The 21,052-nt window shown below is 38.6% G+C and overlaps 1 protein-coding gene across 12 annotated transcripts in view; it reads left to right on the top strand.

Annotated features, from left to right (window-relative positions):
* The first annotated feature begins 1,775 nt into the window (after positions 1-1,775).
* Positions 1,776-21,052, top strand: part of IMMT (inner membrane mitochondrial protein) — a 41,413-nt gene continuing 22,136 nt past the window's right edge. For all 12 annotated transcript variants that reach the window (XM_078444682.2, XM_078444684.2, XM_060655910.3 and 9 more), the window contains exons 1-4: positions 1,776-1,931; positions 15,099-15,172; positions 15,918-16,107; positions 20,116-20,227. In XM_078444682.2, the coding sequence (XP_078300808.1) occupies positions 1,887-1,931; positions 15,099-15,172; positions 15,918-16,107; positions 20,116-20,227 (421 nt within the window). In that variant the 5' untranslated portion in view covers positions 1,776-1,886. The remainder of the gene's footprint in view (positions 1,932-15,098; positions 15,173-15,917; positions 16,108-20,115; positions 20,228-21,052) is intronic.

The following is a 21,052-nucleotide window of genomic DNA, read 5'->3' on the forward strand; positions in this document are numbered from 1 at the left end:
GAAGAGTGGCATTGTTTAACCTCTTTTGCAAATCTCTTTTAAGATCTGGTTTAATAGAAAGCTGGATTCTGAAATTTGCTTATGCATTCAATCTATTGTGATATCACTTGTCACCTAGCTTCTGGAAAAAATCTACTTTAAAATTACGAGATGAGTGAAAACAGCAAGTATCTTAATGTTATGAAGGTAGTGTTGATTTTATGCGTCTTCTGAAAAGGTCTCAAACTCCCTAGTTCACACTTTGAGAACCATTGAGATGGTTATCCTTTAGTTCTTCTGGGTTTTAGAGTATGTAAATGGGTGATCAGCTTTGACCACTATCATTGCTATATTACTCTCCCACCTAAGATGGCCATGTTGAGCCTTAAAAACATTCCCCTATGCTGGAAAAGTACGGAGACATTTCATAAATGTTCTTTGAACTGGCGATGGGAGTTATTGCACATTTTTGAGCAGAGAAGTGACTTAAAAGTTGTGTATTACTTTAGGGGAGTCTTTTAAAGCAAAAAAGTTTTCATAAATTGCATGTAGAGGTTATGAAGATTAAGGATTTGGTTAAATGAGACATCAGGAAACTAATTTTGAAGCTTGAGATCTTGAAGCTGGAAAAGTTGGTAGGGATGTTCAGGTCCAAGATGTAGCTGGGCCACAAATGGTTCGAACAGAAATTGCTGTTTGGAATTGACAGGTTTATGGCCAAGGTGTTAGAAAAGTCATCACACTGGCATCACCCAGCATGACAGCAGTGGGCAGGGATAGGATGGGCAGATTGCAATTTAATTGCTAAAATTACTTTTAGAAAACGGGCGACTACCCTGTAGGCCGTTAGGTGATGGTGATACAAAATAGTGTAATGTGATTACTAAAGTACTCTGAAAAGCATCGAACATACACAAACATGATTATTTTAGGTAATTTTCAAATTACTTCTCCATTTTACAAGTGGGGTCAGTACCATACTGTAATAAACCCTAACAACACCATACTGTAATAAATTACCTAGTTAAGACCCGGAAGTACTTTGTAAATACAATATTTATGCAAGTTAGTTTCTTTGATACTGTGCTGATGATAAGATCATTATTAATGCTAATAGTATAGAATACTATGTTCAGTATTTAACATGCCAAACCTTGGGTATAGACTCAGTGGAACACTTTGAACAGTTCTTCTGCACTGACCTCCTTAACTTCCAACCCATTCCACAGAAGCGGCCAAAATTATTTTTGTAAAATGAAAACGTGGTGGAAAAATCAGTGTGGTTTAATCTAGGAGTAGAAGCGATGGAACCCGAAGAATCTGGGTTTCTATCTCTGCGCTACCACTTATTAGATACGTGAACAACAAACACACGCCGCACAAAGGTCTCTCCACTGTTCCTTCAGTGTCCCGTAATCAGGAGGACTTCCTCAAGAAAGGCTACCAAATGAAGCGAACACGCAAACCAAGACAACACCATTGTTTACGTTAACTTTCGCCAGATCGACTGCTTTCTCCTAAGTATCCAGGTGAAAGAGGCGGCTGAGATATTTTCTGGCTTGAATTGTTCGAAGAATCACAGCTGTTTTCCGCACTGATGTTTTCGACTCCCTTTCACCCTCCCGATTCCCCAGCTAACTCCTTCTTGGGGCTACAAAGAATTCCGAGAGAGACCCGGAAGGAGAAATCGCCTTTTCCGCCAGAGGAGGGCCCACCCTCTCCGAGCCGCCTAGGCGGAGTCGAGAGCGAGAGCTGCGCGTGCGCAGCGACGTTGGTTGCCCTTCCGGTACGCCCGCCCGGCGCGGAGAGGAGGCACGGACGCAGGCACGCACTCACGCACGCTCTTCCTTACTAGCGCCGCCGCGGTAGCTCCCGCGTACGCCAGCAGTGCGGTCCCCCCGGCCGAGATGCTGCGGGTCTGTCAGTTATCGGGTGTGACTGCCGCCGCCCAGGTGAGCGCGGGGGCGCGAGGAGAGAGAGCGCGTGGTCAGGCTGACTTCGTGCAACCAACGGAAAATGGGGGAGGCTTTCTCTCTGTCTAGGCCCCAGGAGAGAGGCGTGTGTCAGGGTCGCCCTCATCCGCGAGAGTCCCGGGCGGACCCGTGAGGCAGTTAGTTGGGGATTTAGCCCAACAGGATGACTTGAGGGTTATTGCTGAAGCGGGATGGGGTGTAGAAAGGAGTCGGTGGCGGGTAGGCGGGCGCAGGAAGGTAGGCACGGCTTCGGGGACCTGTCATCCAATCAGCCCCGCGCTGCCCCAGTCAGGGACCAATCGTGGCTGCCGGCGCTCGGGTCGCCGGTTGGGCTCGTGATAGGTTTCGCGCAGCCAGTGGTTGAAGGTCGAGGGGAGAACTACAGTTCCCAGCAGGAAATGCATAGCCTTGGCTTTTTGAATCTTAAATAAGATGTTTAGACTGTTAGAGTCCGCGCTTTAGGGGTCAAGGTTGTAATTATTAGGGAGGGACTTTCTTTTTTGTAGCTGAGAGCTCTCTGAGCTATTCTTACTCTAAACAAAAATGAAAGGTTGTGGTTTATGGAGTAAAAACTCTTGGTACTAAGGAAGGACAGGAGCCATGACCTTGGCTCATTTCTGAGATTAGCCTAGGAATATATTTTCCAGGTGCTGGCACAACTTTGGCAGACATCCAAGAAGCCTAGACACCCAGTGACTTTTATTCCTGCATGGTTATCAAAGTAATTTTCTAAAATTGGAAATAAAAAAGTAAACCTGTTAACATTGCTCACAATTTGCAGAACATTGATATTTTGTAAAAATTATTGCAAAACAGGTACTGTTACTCAGGCAGTAATTGAACAAAATCCCTGGTCATAGTGAGTTAGAAATAGTAAAAGTCAGCTTTTTTTTTTTTTTTTTTTCCTTTAAGTTTGCTTGTATCCCCACTTGTTGCCGGGATAGAAGCAGCTTCTTCTTTATGAAAGTAGGGTCTGTATTAGTTCTTTATTGATGCATAACAAATACCACAAATTTGGCAGGTTAAAAACACCCATTTATTATTTTACAGTTTCCAGTCATGGATGGTCCGGGTTCTTTGTTCATTGCTACACAAGGTTGCAGTCAAGGTGTTGATGCTGCTATGGTTCTCATCTGGAGCTCAGGGTCCTCTTCCAAGTTCATTTTATTGGCAGAATTCAGGCCCTTGCAGTTGAAGGACTGAAGTTCCTCTTTTCTTGCCTGCTCTCACCTAGCTCTCTTAGAGGCTGTTAGAAGTGTCTTGCCACAAGGTCCTCAGCGCCAATTTATAACATGGATGTTTGCTTTCTTGCAGGCTACGAGGAGCTTGTCTCTTTGACTTCAAAAGTCTCCCTTAACTTTCCTGCTTCTTATCTCTAGACCGACGTGTAAAGGGCTTATATGATTAGGCTAGGACCACCAGAAAAACCTCCCTTCTGATGAACTCAGTCAACTGATTAGTAACCTGAATTACACCTGCAAAATCCCTTTTGCCATACAACCCTAATGATCATGGCTTAACAGGGGGTGAGGATTTGGGGGACCATCTTAGTGTCTCTCCTAATGCAGTACCCGAATGAGACTAGAAGAATGGAGGAAGTTGAGCTGCCTTTCAGGGCAGAACTGTTGGTTTGTCTTTGGAGCTCTCCTTTCCTGGCACAATCTTCTTATTCTGCCCTCAGGTTGTGTCATGGTTGTCATGAGCTCATGGCACAGCCTGAGACACTTACAAAGCAATCATCTCATTGCCACAATGACAGTATAGGTAGATGTCACCATCAGCAAAAGCAGTGGAGATGGGAGCCAGGATGGAGGGGATTTAGAGATGATGGTGTGCAGACACACTCGAAAGAGAATGATAGCAATAGGATCATGAAGGAGGAGAAACACAAGTCCTGTTGCGGGGACAGTGACCAGATGAGCCTGGCCACAGTACACACTTCTTGTCAAGGGCCCACAGATAATGAGAATGGGAAGCTACCTTGGCTCAAATTGTGAAGGCCTTGAATGTGGATGCCAGTCAAGGACTTTGGGTTTCTTCTCAAGCTACAGGGAGTCAATGAAGGTTTTCAGAGGAAGGAAGTAACATAAAAATGTTTTAGGAAATTGATCCAAGCACAAAAGACAGATCTAAGAGACTAAGGAGGCAGGAGTATAGACTATTCTAGAACAGCCTATTCTGTATATGCATATATGGTCTATAGGCTAGTATACACTAGGCCCATTAGTTTCTTTTAAAAATTTTTTAAGTTTATTTATTTATTTTGAGAGGGAGTGTGAGTGGGGGAGGGGCAGAGAGAGAGAATCCCAAGCAGTCTCCGTGCTGTCAGCACAGAGCCTGATGTGGGGCTTAAACCCACCAAACTGCAAGACCATGACCAGAGCTGAAACGGAGTCGGATGCTTAACCGACTGAGCCACCCAGGCACCCCTATACTAATCTCTTTACATACTCCAGGGCTGAAGATGTAATTATGAGCTTATACAGGGAGGCTGTAGTAATGGGGGAAAAATGCATGAAAATCACTGACATGTCTGTGTTCTGGGCATTCCCTTCAAACGACCAAGTTACACAGCTGATACCTGTCACCCAGGACCCTGGGAAGCTACCCAGCTCCCCTATCAGACCCTTGCTGAATTGCTGAGTGACCATGCAACACTCCAGCCTGGGAAGGCACACAGAGCTCTCCCCCAGATCTCATAGGCTCTGTCTCCTATTTCTGCATAAAGTCCAAAATTATTTTTTCTTCCTTGCCTTCATCAAAACATTTTCCACTTACTGGGCTCCCAATTAGGAAGTTAGAAGAAAACAGACTAAAGCTTCATACTAAAATATGAACCCTTTTCTGGCTTGCATTCACATTTTCTTTTTTTTTTTTTTTAAATGTTTATTTTTGAAGGAGAGATAGAGTGTGAGCAGGGGAGGGGCAGAAGAGAGGGAGACACAGAATCTGAAACAGGCTCCAGGCTCTGAGCTGTCAGCACGGAGCCCTACGTGGGGCTCAAACTCACAAGCTGTGAGATCATGACCTAAGCTGAAGTCAGACGCTTAACTGACTGAACCACCCAGGCGCCCCAACATTCACATTTTCTTATGGTCTTAAAATTGGTATTTTGTAAAATTCACTGGTTTATTCTTTTTGTTTTGTTTTGTTTTTAACTTTATTTGTAGAGGGAGAGCATGTTTGCGAACAGGAGTAGAGGCGGGGAGAGAGAGAATCCTAAGCAGGCTCCGTGCTGTCAGTGTGGAGCCCCCTGCACAGCTCGATCTCCCCAACCGTGAGATCATGACCTGAACCAAAATCAAGAGTTGGAGGCTTAACCGACTGAGCCACCCAGGCACCTCCATTGGTTTATTCTTAACTATCTCCTCAATTGTTCTGTAGCATTTGATATTGTTGCTTTGTGAAACTTTTTTTTTTTACTCTTTTGGCTTTTCTCATGTATCTTGGGGCTCATTTTACCCTTCATTTCTTTCCTTTTTCCTCTCGAATCTGTCTTCCTTGTACCTCTGAATATATCCCCAAGGCCCTCTTTTCCCATCTCTCTTCCTTTTTATTTTAATTAAGACTTAAAAAAAAAAATTAGTGTTTTATTATTTATTTTTGAGAGAGAGACAGAGTGGGAATGAGGGAGGTGCAGAGAGAGGGAGACATAGAATCCAAAGCAGGCTTCAGGCTCTGAGCTGTCAGCACAGAGCCTGACATGGGGATTGAACCCATGAACTGCGAGATCATGACCTGAGCCGAAGTCAGATGCTTAACCAACTGAGCCACCCAGGTGCCCCAGTACTTAATTTTATTAAGAGCGGTTTTAGCTTTACACATGCATAGCTTCTTCCATCGTCAGTATCCCCCATCAGAGTAGAACGTTTATTACAATCGATGAACTTAACATGGGCATATTATAATCACCCAAAGTGCATAGTTTACATTGGGTTTCACTTTTGGTGTTGTACATTGTCTGGGTTTGGACAGATATATGATGACATGTATCAGTCATTATGGTATTGTACAGAACATTTTCACGGTCTTAAAAATTTTCTATTCTCCACTTATCACTTTCTTTCCTCACCTCCTGGCAACCACTGATCTTTTTATTATCCATAGTTTTGCCTTTCCAGAATGTCCTATAGATGGAATCATACACTATGTAGCCTTTTCACATTGGCTTCTTTCACTTAGTAGTATGCATTTAACTTTCTTCCATGTCTTTTCAGGGCTTGATAGTTTTGTTTTTTTTTTTTTAATTTTTTAAGCACTGAATAATAATGTACCACGGTTTATTTATCCATTCACCTGCTGAAGGATATCTTGGTTGCTTCCAAGTTTTAGCAATTACGAATAAACCTGCTCTAAACATTCATGTGCAGGGTTTTGTGTGGACAGAAGTTTTCAGCTTTTTTTCAGTAAATACCAAGGTGCATGATTGCTGTATTATATGTTTAGTTTTGTAAGAAACTGCCAAACTATCTTTCAAAGTGGCTGAACCGTTTTTGCATTCCCAGGAGTGTTGAATGGGAGTTTGTGTTCCATATCCTCATCAGCATTTGGTATTGTCAGTGTTAGGGACTTGGGCCATTCTAATACATGTGTAGTGAGATCTCATTGTTCCATCTCTCTATATACTCTTACTTGGGATTATATCAATTCTGAGAATTTTAATTCCGAAGCAGATGACTAACTAGCTTCTTTTGAGCTTTGTACTCAGATTTTCTTTTCCTTGTTTGATGTGTCAACTTTATCCAGAATATTCTATTTGTCACAGTCCTTTCCACTCCATCAAACTTCATCTTCTTTAATGTTTTCCTGCTTTTACCGTTGCCCTTCTAGAGTCAATTCTTTATGTAGTAGTTAATGAAGTCTTTTTTTAAAAGCATACGGATCATGGCATGCCCTTCATTCACATCCTATCACATTGAGAATAAAATATAAACTCTTTACCACACCCACTGGGCCCTTCATGATCTACTCTTTGCCTATTTCATTTTCCTACTCTGCCTTGTTCCGTCTTGATATCTCTAGCGCATACCTCATTACCTTTTGCTCCTATTTTATTTTAGTCTCATTGCCTTTTCATTTGCTGTTTCTTTTGCCCTGAAGTCTTCCCACACATTTTTGCTTAGCTTCTTTCATTTTGATATTTTCTCAAATATCACCTTCCCTTCAGAGAGGCCTCTCCTATCTAATATAGAACTTTGACCACTCTCTCCTTCCTTGCATGCCTCTGAACTTACCCCTACCCTACATTTACTTTATAGCTCTTACCAAAAGCTGACATAATGTATATTTATCGCGTGTTTGCCACATTAAAATGTAAGCTCCACAACGGGATTGTGTCCTTTACTGCTCTATTTCTGGTACTGACCCTAGTCCTTAGCTCCTAATAGATGCTCAGTAAATATTTATGACATGTTTGAATTAAAAAATAAATTATTTTCTGTTAATTTTTCTTAATCTCCATGAGTACATGTGACCTCACTTAAAGCCCCATAGGTTTTAGAATCTCTGATCATGTGTTAGGGTTCTCCAGAGTAACAGAACCAATAGGATACGTATATAAATAAAAGGATTTATTGTGTGGAATTGGCTTACGCAGTTTTGGAAGCTGGCAAGTCCAACATCTGCAATGGAGCTAGCAGGCTTGGTATGCAGAGACCCAGGCGAGCCTGTGGTGCAGTTTTAGTCTGAAGGCCAGTGACCTGGGGAGCTGATGTGCAGTTCCAGAATGAAAGCAGTCTGCTGGAGAATTCTCCCTCTTTTGGGGGAGGCTGGTCTTTTTGTTCTGGTTAGGCCTTCAACTGATTGGATGAGGCCCACCTACATTGTTGAAGGCAATCTGCTTTACGGCATAATTCACTGATTTAAATGTTAGTCTCCTCCAAAAACACCCTCTAAGTTGACATAAAATTAACCATCACATGGCATCTGTCTTATTATTTGTGTCTGGACTTATTATCCCTAAATTCCTTACGTGTAGATATTCAGTAGAAATGAATTATTCTGTTTTGTGTCCTCTTTCTTTCCAGAAATGTGCTTCAGAGCTCTAGTTTTTCCTCAGTTTATTTCTCAGACTTAACACCATTTGTCATCTTAATCCCAGTACTGACTGCATCACCAGGCCCAACCTTTGTTGAGTTGGGGGTGTTTGGAGGACCTGGGTTTTCAGCCTAGCCTAGCCCTCTCCCAAACTATCCATTTGGTAGTGGTCATCTGCATATACAGAATCTTATCTGTGTATCACTTAAGAGAAAGAAACATTGTTCTTGAGGGTTGACAAAGCCAGTTTGTTTATGACCAGTTTGATAGCAGGACTAGTTTCAGATTGAATTTGTGTGTGGACATTTTTAGCTGTCATCTTCTAGAATTCTTTTTTTTTTATTAGGACTGTGAAACAATATGTTAGTAGTAATGTCTGCCAAGCACACACGGTAGAAAGTAGTTTAATATATCATGAAGCTTGCTGTTTGCTTTTACCCATACTAGAGTCGTTTTTATTTTTCCTTATTTTCATTTCTTTAGGCCAGTGGCTTTCAAACCATTTTGGAATAAATTTTACACTGTAACTTAAGACATGCGAGTGAGAATATATGAATCATATACATACATATATGCAGGGAAAATTAAAGTGATAAGTTATTTCTTTTGCCATATTGATTAATATCTGCCATTTCCTTGTTGTAACTGAAGGGTACTTAGATGCAGAATGTGTCTATGCTGAGAGATAATGCTGCTTCAGTGCCAAACTTACTGCATTTTTTTGGTGTGATATATTTTTAACCTTAATTCATGATTCTTTAAGAAAAATTTTTTTTTGTAATGTTTGTTTATTTTTGAGAGACAGAGACAGAGCACTACTGGGGAAGGAGCAGAGAGAGAGGGGGGGAGACACAGAATCTGAAGCAGGCTCCAGGTTCTGAGATGTCAGCACAGAACCCGATGCGGGGCTTGAACTCACGAACTGTGAGATCATGACCTGAGCCGAAGTCGGGGCTTAACCGACACCCAGGCGCCCCTTCATGATTCTTATAAAATATTTTAAGTTAACTGTAGAAAAACTTAAGTTGTCACATACTAATCTGCATTTCAAATGTAGAACTGGGCATTAACTTCTGGATGTCTTGTTTGTGTGGGAGGAATCCTTATGACAAAACCCACCAAAACATCATCAGTTATAGCAACCAGCAATATCTAGAGGGAATACCTGGAACCTCCAGATAGGGTTCATGTGAGGGGATTATTTATTATAGTTACTTGTTTCCAGGTTGTGGTTTCTTTTTGTATGTTCGTGTTAGTTTGGAGCTAAGGAATAGAGGGTTTGTGCAAGAACATAATATGGGAGTTGTATGTTTTATCATATCAGTTTTTAAAAATCATGTTTCTATAGGTTAGAAATAGCAATGCTAACCTTATAATATTTATTACAAAGTTATGTGTCAAGGCAGATTGCTTTGAAACAGTATAGGTTTTTCTACATCATAAGTTTAGATGTTATTATCATCTAGTATTATTAGTAAAAGGAATTCCAGAACTCAGAAGTGTGTTAAAGTAGGATATTTAGTTTATATAGAGAGATTAACTTGCTGCTTAAGAAAGAGAGCTCTAGAGGTCAAAGTGGATGTGGCAATGGTTTCTTAGATATGACTCCAAAAGATAAATTGGATTTCATCAGAATTAAAAATTTTTATTCATCAAAGGAGTGAAAAGAGTGGGAGAAAATATTTTCAAACCATGTATCTGATAAGGATCTAATATCCAGAATATGTAAAGAACTCCTACAGGTCAACAACTAAAAGAGAACCCAAATAAAACATGGGGCAAGGGACTTGAATAGACATTAATCCAAACAAGATATATAAATAATTAAGAAGCACAGGAGGGGCGCCTGGGTGACTCAGTCGGTTAAGCGTTTGACCGCGGCTCAGGTCATATCTCACGGTTTGTGAGTTCAAGCGCCACATCAGGCTTGATACTGTCAGCACAGAGCCCACTTTGGATCCTCTGTCCCCCCCCCCCCCCCCCCCCCCGCTCTCTGCCCCTCCCCTGTGTGAGTTCTCTCTCTCAAAAATAAACATTAAAAAAAGCACATGAAAAGATGTTAAAAATCTGTTGACGTTAGGGAAATGCAAATCAGGTCCACAATGAAGTAGCCATTTCATGCTCTCTAGAATGCCTATAATAAAAACAGAAAATAACAGGTGTCAGGATGTAGAGAAATTGAACCCTCCTACATTGCTGTTGGAAATGTAAAATGATGCAGAGTTAGACATAGAATTACCATATGACCCTGCAATTCCACCTCAACAAAAAATTGAAAACAGGTGTTCAAACTAACTTTCAGAGGAATATAGCGGTATTTACATACAGCACGTGTTGGCTGATTTCTTAATTTGTACTTGTTGGTAATGATCCTTCGTAGCCCTTGGTTCTACTCTGGGCTCTTGGTTTCATCCCTTGAATTATCCTTCCTTTTCCAGAAAATATTATTATCTTAACTTTGGGTTTCCTGTGGGTCTTTTTGGGGTTTTCTCCATGAGACAAAAGCTACACCCACAAATATTAAGATTAAGCCCTTCGCCGTTTTGGACTCCATGTGAGGCCGCTATGGAGTAAAACCCTTAAGATTCTCTGTAGCCCTGTTGTTTAACAAAAAGACTGTGGAAGTATCCCCTTAGGATTCCCAAGGGGCCTTTTCTGTGTGTGAAAAGATTCTGTGAAGAGCACCTCCTTAGAACTTTGAGGTCTTCAAGTATTTTTGCAGACTGGAAAGGCTGAGAATGAGAAACAGTTTTATTTTTGAACTTATCAAGTCCTAGCTCCTTAATATTTCCTTTAAATTGTACTTGAAAACTAGACAGGTTTTGTGGCTTGTTTGAAGCTCATTTTTACCCTTATACTCTGCTAAAAGAAACTAGTTGGTACTCTTGAGCATTCTGCTTGAAACTCTCTAGCTAAATCTTATCAGTTCATTAGGTATGGCTCCTAATTTTCTGTTTGTCATGCCTTACCACAGGTGACAACTTTGACAAACTTCAGACACCACACACAGAGATCCTTTTTCCTCCAGGTTTCCAAAACATTTTTCTCACTTTTCTGAAGCCCTCACCAGTGGTTTCCATGAAGACCATTAGGCTTCTGCTAAGTCTCTTCAAGGTCCTTCCAACTCTCACCCTCCATCCACCCCACATGCTTGATGTTTTACTGCAGCAGCCCGTTGCTTCTAGGTACAAGTATCCATTTGGTTATGGTTATATAACAGATTACCCCAAACTTAGTGGTATTAAATAACATCATTTATTATCTTTATAATAATAAATAATATGTATTATATAGGTAAAAATTATACAAATGAAAACATTGATTATATAAATAACATATTACATTTTAGTTCTGAAGATTTCTGGGCTGTGTTGGGAGATTTTTGAGGTCTCATGAAGTTGCAAGGTTCCGGGGAAAATGGCAAGGTTCTGGAAAACCAGGTCAGATGGGAAATGTAATAATTTTTGGAAAATACAATTTGTCATAATGAATAAATGAACAAAAACCCCTAAAACCCACAAGTGATTATCAGAGTATAAGTGGATAAAAATGGATAAAAATAGATAAAAAGATAAAAAGAAGCATTTATCCTGCCTTATGAACTGTACTTTGGGTAACCAAACTGTAGATGAGGAAAAATATCTCTTTGAAAAATATGTCAAATAATAAATGAAAAATAGTAGAATTACCACATTTTGCAACTTCCAGTAAATTAATGGATCTGCATTGTACATCAACACAGTTGATAACGTCATACAAAGAGAGATAACCAGCCTTTGAGTGCCTCCTGATGAGAGAACACGACACCACCTAAAGTTTTGCCAGAGAGAATAAACCCGAGTCTGAGCAGGTGTCTGGCTCTAACTCTGGTTTGCGGGAAATACAGAAGACAGGATCATGTTAAATCGTATCTTAAGCAAAATCTAGTCTGTGGAAAATTCTACAGATCAAGTAACCCAGGTTCTTCAATAAATTAATTATTGGAGGGAAAACTCATAGATTAAAAGAGACTTAGAAGAGATTTTTTTTTTTTTAAATATAGCTAAAACTGCGTATGGTATATGGGCTCATACTCATACTTGGGTGGTAAAACCATAAATTTCTGACTTCTACAACTGCTTTAGGATATTACGTGCTACATATTGTTGGCTAATGAGTAGGATACTTAAATTTTTTAAAATCAAGAGCCACTGGTTTAGATAAACACCCTATAAATTTGAGTCATGATACAGTCATCATTTCTACTTTTTTCTCATACAGAAGTAGGAAACTTTATTGGTAACAATTTTTGGCCATAAAAGATAATTTTTTTTTCACATTTAATACACTCTTAAGTCAGGGTTCATTTTATAATGGTATGTTTAATTGAAAGCATTTTGATAGCTCAGCTTTCAAAAAAAAAAAAAAAGGAATATCCAGAAAAATTCTGAAAAATAATAGTACTTAAGAGAGGACAAGCCCTACCAGATTAAAAGCTAATTCTTTCTTTTTTTAAAATTTTTTTTAATGTTTATTTTTTTTTGAGAGAGAGCGAACAAGCCCGAGCGCGAACTGGGGAGGGGCAGAGAGAAAGGGAGACACAGAATCCGAAGCAGGCTGCAGGCTCTGAGCTGTCAGCACAGAGTCTGACGTGGGGTTCAAAGCCACGACTGAGAGATCATGACTTGAGCTGAAGTTGGATGCTCAACTGACTGAGCTCCCCAGGTGCCCCAAAAGCTAATTCTAAGATGCAGTAGTTAAAACATTGTAGAATTAGTATAGATCAATGGAACAAAATAAGAAATCTAAATGCAGTAAGGCATTTGGTGTGTTTTAAAGGTGGCATTTCAAATTATTGGAAAAAAACTGATTGTTCAGTCTATGATTTAGGGATGACTGAATAGACATTTGGAAAAAATAAACTTGAATCCATATTTTACACTAATTTCAAAGATGTATATATTTTAAAAAATGAAACTATGAGAGTAGAAGAAATATTGAAGAATTACTTTATAATCTGAGGGTGGCTTTCTAAGAATATGAGAAAACCTAGAAGCCATATAAGAAAAGATTGATAGTTTTGCCTACATGAAAGTAGTTTTTTGCATGGCATAAACTACCATGAACAAAGAAAAAATCAGATCACAAACTGGATAAAAACATTTGGAATTAGCAGACACATGGCTAATTTCTCTTTATATATAAAGAGAAAAGAATATGAAGAAGTTCAGTCTTATTTAAAAGTGGTCAAAACAGAGAAAGACAGATACCATTATTTCACTTGTGTGTGGAATCTAAACAAATGAGGGGTGCTTGGGTGGCTCAGTTGGTTGAGCGGCCGACTTCGGCTCAGGTCATGATCTCACTGTTCGGTTCATGGGTTTGAGCCCCATGTCGGGCTCTGTGCTGACAGCTCAGAGCCTGGAGCCTGCTTCAGATTCTGTCTCCCTCTTTCTGCTCCTTCCCCGCTTACGCGCTCTCTCTCTCAAAAAATTAAAAAAAAAAAAAAGTATCTTAACTTTTGACTCGAATACTTTTTTGTACCTCTGAAAGTAAAGAATAGAACCTTAAATAAATACAACTTTAGTGGTTTCCTAATATTTCTTTTCTAAGTCAACAAGATGGAGTTGTTGACCTATCAAAGTAGATGCAGTTCTGTTTAAACTTCCACATAACACACTTTTTAAAAATTTTTTTTTAATGTTTATTTTTATTTTTGACAGAGAGAGAGAGAGAGAGAGCGAGCATGAGCGGGGGAGGGGCGGAGAGAGAGGGAGACACAGAATCCGAAGCAGGCTCCAGGCTCTGAGTTGTCAGCACACAGCCCGACGATGTGGGGCTTGAACTCACACTGCAAGATCATGACCTGAGCCATCCAGGCGCCTCTACATAACCCACTTTATACAATAGTAGGAAAACATGCCTTTCTATTAAATGCAGTAGAAAGATGTTGAGAATTCTCGATGTTAGGTAGCAATTGAAATACTTTTAAAATACCGACTATAACTGCTTTACATGTTGTAAAACATCTAGCTGCTTGTTTTGTTTTTTTTTGCTAAACGTGTTGTGACATTAATGTTTACCTTTAGGCTTTGGCAAATAGAGTGTAAATTGCAACTGTAATTCTAGAGTAATTTTATGTGTCCTTTGATCAATACTTCTAAAAGAAAGTTTGTGTTTTTCTGACATTCTTTGAATGCAATTTCATCAAGAAACCTGGAGAACACATTTTTCTCCTTTGACTTGTTGCAGTTTGATTTTCTACTTGGTATTAAGAAAGATTTTGTTGATGCAATAAATTTGAAATTTCAGATTGATTGCTATGAATAGCTTTAAATTTATCAAAACCTTCCCCAATGGTATTTAGCTACGTGTTCATTTGTTTTATTTAAGGGATCTGCATATTGTTAAGAAACATTTGCATTTATGTGCTTTACTTTGATTAAAACAAATTTCAAAGTGTTGGTCTGATCATTTGCTTTCAGGTAAAAATAGATTAGTAGTTACATGGAGGTAATTACTGAGGATTTACAACATTGACATTTTTTTCTTAAAATTATTGGCTTTTAGTTTAATTATACACTATGCAAAAACCAAGATGTACTTTTAGATTTAAATGAGTGTCTTTGGGAATTGACTGGCCCCATAGTTATCGTATAGACGGGATAAGATAAATTTTTCTAGATAAATTAACCTAAGATTGGATCTCTCCCCTGAATGGATTTGTATACATCCTACAATGTGGTGTTTTGTATGGGTGATTTTTCAGATGTCTAAAGCTTACAAAGTAAAAATAGATATTTTATGCTATTGTTTTACTTTTTCTTGCCAACTAGAAAAGCATATGGCAAATTCCAGTTGTGTCCAAGAAATAATTAGCATACATAACACTTGAAAGTGCTAATTGATCATAATCTGATAATTTTTTTAATCTTAAAAATTATCTAACCTGAACCTTGGGGTACTGGAAGCATCACTCTTGTTAAGGGTCTATAAGTTAATTTCTCAAAGTAAAATAATTTTTTGTTTAACAAAGACATTTGTAATAAAAATTCTTCATCTGAGTTACCACCCTAAAAGCATCCCAGATTCCTTGTGCATTGGTTGTGACGTTTTCTCTTTCCTCTCTAGAGCTGTCTCTGTGGGAAGTTTGTCCTACGTCCATTACGACCATGCCGTAGATACTCTACTTCAGGCAGTTCTAGGTATGTGGTCTCCCTGTCAACAGACTTTTAGCTGTTGATGACAGATGTGTGTGCGTATGTGTTTTCCATGAATATGGGAATAGCTGCTTAAAATTTTTTTGTTAAGGGGTACAGACACTGGAGGTTTGCTGTAATATTTTTGGAGCATTATTTATTTGTAGGTGAAAATTTGTTATGATCCTCCTTTTAGTTCTTTTGTAGTTAGGTGACATCCAAGGTAGACAGCCTCCCTCCCTCATGTGCTGTCTTCCATTCTGTGGCAAATAGATGTCTATTTAGTACTTAGCACATTGTAACTTCAAAAGTGTTTGTTTTATTTGATATTTATATTGTCTTTCTTTTGTAAAGGGTTTATTTTACTGTATTTAAAGAAATGTTATTAAGGAGAGAGGAGCTTTGAAAGTTAGTATTTCTTTTCTGGGTTCAGAGGAAATCTTGTGATTGTGGACATCTTGAAAATTTTTTAACGTCTTGAATTTTAAGGTTACTTAATTCTGCCTACTCTAGATATTACTGTACTTAAAAAATGTAGTTATCCATAAATGTTATTTTCTATTGCAGATATGTTTTAAAGCAAATCAGTGAAAGATGATGTGCAGCTATAGAAATAAACTTGGCTGCTGAAATCTGAATCAGCAGTGGAGAGGTAGAGGTTAGGGGTCTTTAAGACCCTTACCATTGGTCTAAGGAAGTTGGTGTGGGAGAGCCAAGGAATATAAATGTGTTTCCTATTTCTCTCACTTAGGTTGTCTCCTGGCAAAATTGCGGGAGCTGGCCTTTTGTTTGTTGGTGGAGGTATTGGTGGCACTATCCTGTATGCAAAATGGGATTCCCATTTTCGGGAAAGTGTAGAGAAAACCATACCTTACTCAGACAAACTCTTTGAGATGGTTCTTGGTTCCCCACCTTATCCTGTTCCATTGCCAAAGAAGCCGGTAAGAGTCATAAAAATATTTCAGTTTATCCTACGGAGTACTTGTAAAAGCATGTTGTTTTCATCTTGAAAATATATGTATAATTAAGTAGAATTTTCCAGATGTGTGTTTGTTAGTTTTCTTTAACATTAATCTGTAGAGTTGGATTTTTATCCCTTTGGAGTTGAGGGTTCTCATTAAGTACCCACCACATAGAAAATAATTGCATGGCACACGAGGGTAAATGGAAGAGGCCGATTGGGCAGAGGTAACTGTGTCTGCCCTGTGGACGGAGAGTGTTCTCTGACAGCCTTCACTGTTGCAGCTATCAAGCTGTGACTTAGAACACTAAAAACGTAAACATAGAATGGTCATGACACAGAACCCAAGTGGTTCTAGTTAGTACTGGCTCTTTTTAGACCACAAAACAAGAGTCACAGAATTTTGAGCTACTTACTGATTGGTTGATAGGAATATCTTCTGGTATTTCTGGGACTTGGTGCATATTCAGAGTATCACTCCCCCCGCCCTCCCCAAATCAGGCCTAAAATTTTTTTAAACATCTTAAATATTCTTCATTCAAACAACTGCTTTGAATAAAAATTTACAAAGGAGATTGTGAATTTTTGCTGATTTAGCCTTGGGTGTTTATGCTGTGAGGCTGGACATAGCTGACTCCTTCCTTAGAAATTGGGTGGATTTCTTTTCTCTAGTGTAGTCTACAGACCATTCCTGTAACAAGGTTAATATTTGGAAAAGCAAATGTCCTCTCACACCCTCCCCCAGCCCTATCATGCTTTTTCAAAACAGTCTTCCACATCATTTATTCTTCCATATGAACTTTAAAACTGCTGTGTTTGCTGGCCAAGAGAGACAGTTTTGTAGCTTTAGTAGTCAAGGAACAGAATTCTGTGGATTCATTCTAAAATGTTGGGTCTATTTGAGCTTACATGACCCAGGAGAAATGGTTGGGCATAATTCTAGGAGCATGGAGACAGGCTGAACAGTTCAGAGTAGTGTTCTTTTCTTGCTTGACATGACTTCAAGTGTCATTTTTTGTAGATGATTTGTCTGTCCGTCTCGTCATGGCCTCCCCTTATTCCACTCTAACTATCTTGCTGAACATTTCCACTTGGATTACTTGGCAGGTCCATACTGTACTACCTCAAGAGTTACACTCTTCCTGATTTGCTTTTTTTGTGTTAAAGATAGTGCCATGCTGTCACATAGTTAGGTTAGGATTCTTGGATTCATCTTCATAGTTGCCTATATTTTGTTAGCTATCCTATCTTGTTTAATCTCTGATATTAATTTTTTTCTTGCATTACTACTGTCCTTATCCCATTTCTGACCTTTATCATCTCCAAGCTAGACCTGTTTCTTTGTGGCCCCAACCCTTTCTTTCCAGTCTCCACCCCTGAGATCTCTCCCCACCCCCATCGTAGCCTAGGCCATCCTCTTGACCAGTATCAGAGAATCTTCTAAAATAAGTGCTATTACATTTTCATGATATTTTCATGATATCACTTAATCAGCAAGTTTTATACATTTCTTATCGTTTGAAAGACAGAGACTGTAGAATGTAGAGAGACTTTCGAGATTGTTTCATGTTCTGACTAAGGAGAGTAGAACCAGGAGTGGTTAAAAGTGAGCCTAGGAGCTGCCTATTTGTTCCTTTATTTTCTGTAGTTTATGGTTTTTGATGGTGTTCAGGTTGCTATTTAACACACTTAGCAGTCTGGCTCTTACTTACCTTTCCAGCCTTATCTCCAAATCATCCTGCACATAAATCCTTGGCTTTGTGCCAGTTTACGTTATAAATATGCCTTGTGCTTTCCATTCATTTATTCAGCAAATGTCCATCAAGTGATTATTATGTACCAGGCAGTGTTTCAAGGGCCTGTGTTAAAGCAGAGAACAAAGCTGCTTTCCATTTGCACAGTTTTTCCGTTAGTGGTCTTGTACCCATAGTGACTTCCTTTCTTTTGCCTACTAATATTCTCTTTAAGACCTGCATCCTTCACTGCATACACCAAAGTGTATTTTCTCACCTCTGAAGTACAGTAGCAGGTAGTGTTTTTATTTTTTAATTTTTACTATTTATTCATTCTCTACTCACATACTATTACCAACTTGTTGCTTTTAGAAACTGCATTTTACATTTTATTTCATGATAATCCTTTTTGTGCCGAAGTGATTATTTATGTATAGATCATAAATATTGAGAGAAGATAAACTTCAAATCTTTTTGATGGACATGGAATAAGATCTGCCTAAATGGAGACAAATGTTACTTTCCTGGATGGGACTTAATACCATAAAAAATGTCATTTTTCTCTAATATATGCATTTTTCTCAAGTTTCCCTTAAATTTGATTAGAAATTTAAGAGAGAGAGAAATGATTTAATTTTGAGAGAAATGATGTTTGTATAGCTGTATATACATACCATATACACATACATCTAATAAGAATTCTAATGAATTTTTCTACATGGTGAAGAATCAGATAAGATGATTTTAACGTTCACATGAAAGGATTAAGTAATGTACAAAACTAGCTAAGAACATTTCAGAACAGTGTTGGGGTGGGGAGGGGTCAGAGGACACTTGCTTTTCCAGGTAATTGGACTTTGTTATAATCCTACTTTAATACAACAGTAAGGTTTTGACACAGGATTGGAAATAAGAGGAATGGAACAACTTAACGTGGAAATAGATCTTATTTATACACAGATACATGTACATACACGTTTATTGTGAAAGTGTGAATTGCTAGATCCTTCTGTGAAAGTGATCTGTTAATATCTTCTAAAAATATACAACCTTTTTGACCCAGCACTTCCTCTTTTTTGGCAAACTGTCCCGCAGAGACCACACTATAGTACTCTCTAGTTACATGGACATGGATGTTTCACAACAACAAAAAAAGCAGAAAACAACTTGAATGTTCCAAAATAGAATGGTTGACCAAATTGTGGGGTTTACAACTACATTAAGATATGCAATTAAATTAGAATATTATGCAACTAAAAATAATTTCTTGACCTGGAAGAGACTGTCCACGGTACATTATTAAATGAGAACAAAAACAAGAACTGAGTTACGTGGTAATTTGTATAATATAACCCTACTTTAGTTTGTTTAAAAAATGAAAAATTGTATATGTGTATACATACATGAGCTTATGCTCAGGGGTGGAAAGATAGATTTCAGGCTATTGGCAATGGCTACCTGAGAGTGCTGGAAGGGAAGGGAGCAGTAAAGGCATGTCTCGGTATTAGTTTGCTTGTTATAGTGATCATGTATTTCATGATTTAAATGATAAAAAATTAATAAAAGAAAATGCATATATTTCCAATTTCCGGTAGTGACAGAGATCAGAACTATTTTTATTATATTTGGGTAGTCCTGTTAGAGATATGAGTCCCCTTGTCAAGTTCTGGCAAAATATTTTGGTACTCAGTAACTTTTGCCAGTATATCATCTGGCAGTCTTGTTAATGAATAAGGCCTTAAATTTGAGGCAGATGGTAACTGAGAAAAAGTGGATATTAAAATTGGGTTGTGTATTTTAGTGTGCAATTGCATGAATCTGGGAGATTAAAGAAACAAACTTTCAGTTTTACTCAGACCCTCTGAAAATTACTTGTTTCTAACTGAATGTATACACAACGCAACAAAATTTGATTTAGAAAGCAGATGGAAATGGTCTTCTCAGCGTTGTATGTGGAAAAGAAATGGTGTTTAAAGGGAAGGTTCTACATCATGTACTTTATTGGTTGCCCTAAGAAAAGCCTTTGTTACTACTAAAATGTGGGCCAGTCATTTGGAATGAAGTTTTGGGACTGCATTTTTCTAGGATGATGACTTCTCTTCCCTTACTGTGGTTAATAAAATACATTATATTGTAAAGTGTTAACTTTGTATGAAAAGCCTGAAAGACTTTTGTAATAATACAAGTTACAGTATGCTGCCTTAAAAAAAAAAATAATATTGTATCTGAAATGTTACCTGTGTTTTATTTCCAAGAGTGAGTCTGGTCCACTAAAAATCTCTAGTGTATCAGAGGTAATGAAAGAGTCTAAACAGCCTGCCTCTCAAGTACAAAAACAGAAGGGAGACATTCCAGCTTCAACAACAGGTACTTACATTTAGAATCCTTTTTTTTAAATTATAGGTAAATGAACTGTTTTAATGTATTTGTACTCAGAGTCAAGAGGGGGCCCCCACCCCACGTTAACTCTTCGGGTCCCTAGTTCTTACCCTGGGAAAGGAGTGTTCATTCACACCTGTCATTTTGGCACTCATTTTATAGGAGTTGAGTGGGATATGGAATTGGACCTCATTCTGAATAGCTACTGAGTGAGGATAACAGCAAGAATTGTCTTGCCTGCAACACTTTCTCTTTCTTTCTTCTTAATATTTATTTTGAGAGAGAGAGAGAGAGAGAGAGAGAGAGAGAGAGAGAGAATCCTATGCAGGTTCCATGTTCAGCATGGAGCCCAATGAAGGGCTCAATCTCACGACTGTGAGATCATGACTTGAGCCAAAATCAAGAGTCAGGTGCTTAACCACCTGCACCACCCAGGTGCCCCAACATTTTTCCTTTTATGTTTTTCCCCTCTGACTCCTAGTCTTTTCTCCTCTTTGAATTTTAAGATTTATTCTCTTTTCTTACCTCTTTACCGTTTCTTTCTCCTCTCAGTGATGAAAGTGTCTTGGTCTAGCTGTGGTCTGGGGATTTTTTTTTCTTTCATGAGTTACCAATAATTTATGGCACTTACCTAACTAACCTGCTCAGTATACATTTGAACTTCTGTGTTCCTCCTTAGTCACTTTTGTCCTTGATTAAACCTCTTTGTTTTATTCACATATTCACTAATTGTCTACTATATGCCAAATATGCTTTTAGGCGCTGGGGCTGTAGCAATGAACAAAACAATAAAAACAAACACAAACTCTGCAA

The sequence above is a fragment of the Panthera onca genome, chromosome A3 (assembly GCF_046562875.1).
Source record: "Panthera onca isolate mPanOnc1 chromosome A3, mPanOnc1 haplotype 2, whole genome shotgun sequence".
In the NCBI taxonomy this organism is placed as follows: Eukaryota; Metazoa; Chordata; class Mammalia; order Carnivora; family Felidae; genus Panthera; species Panthera onca.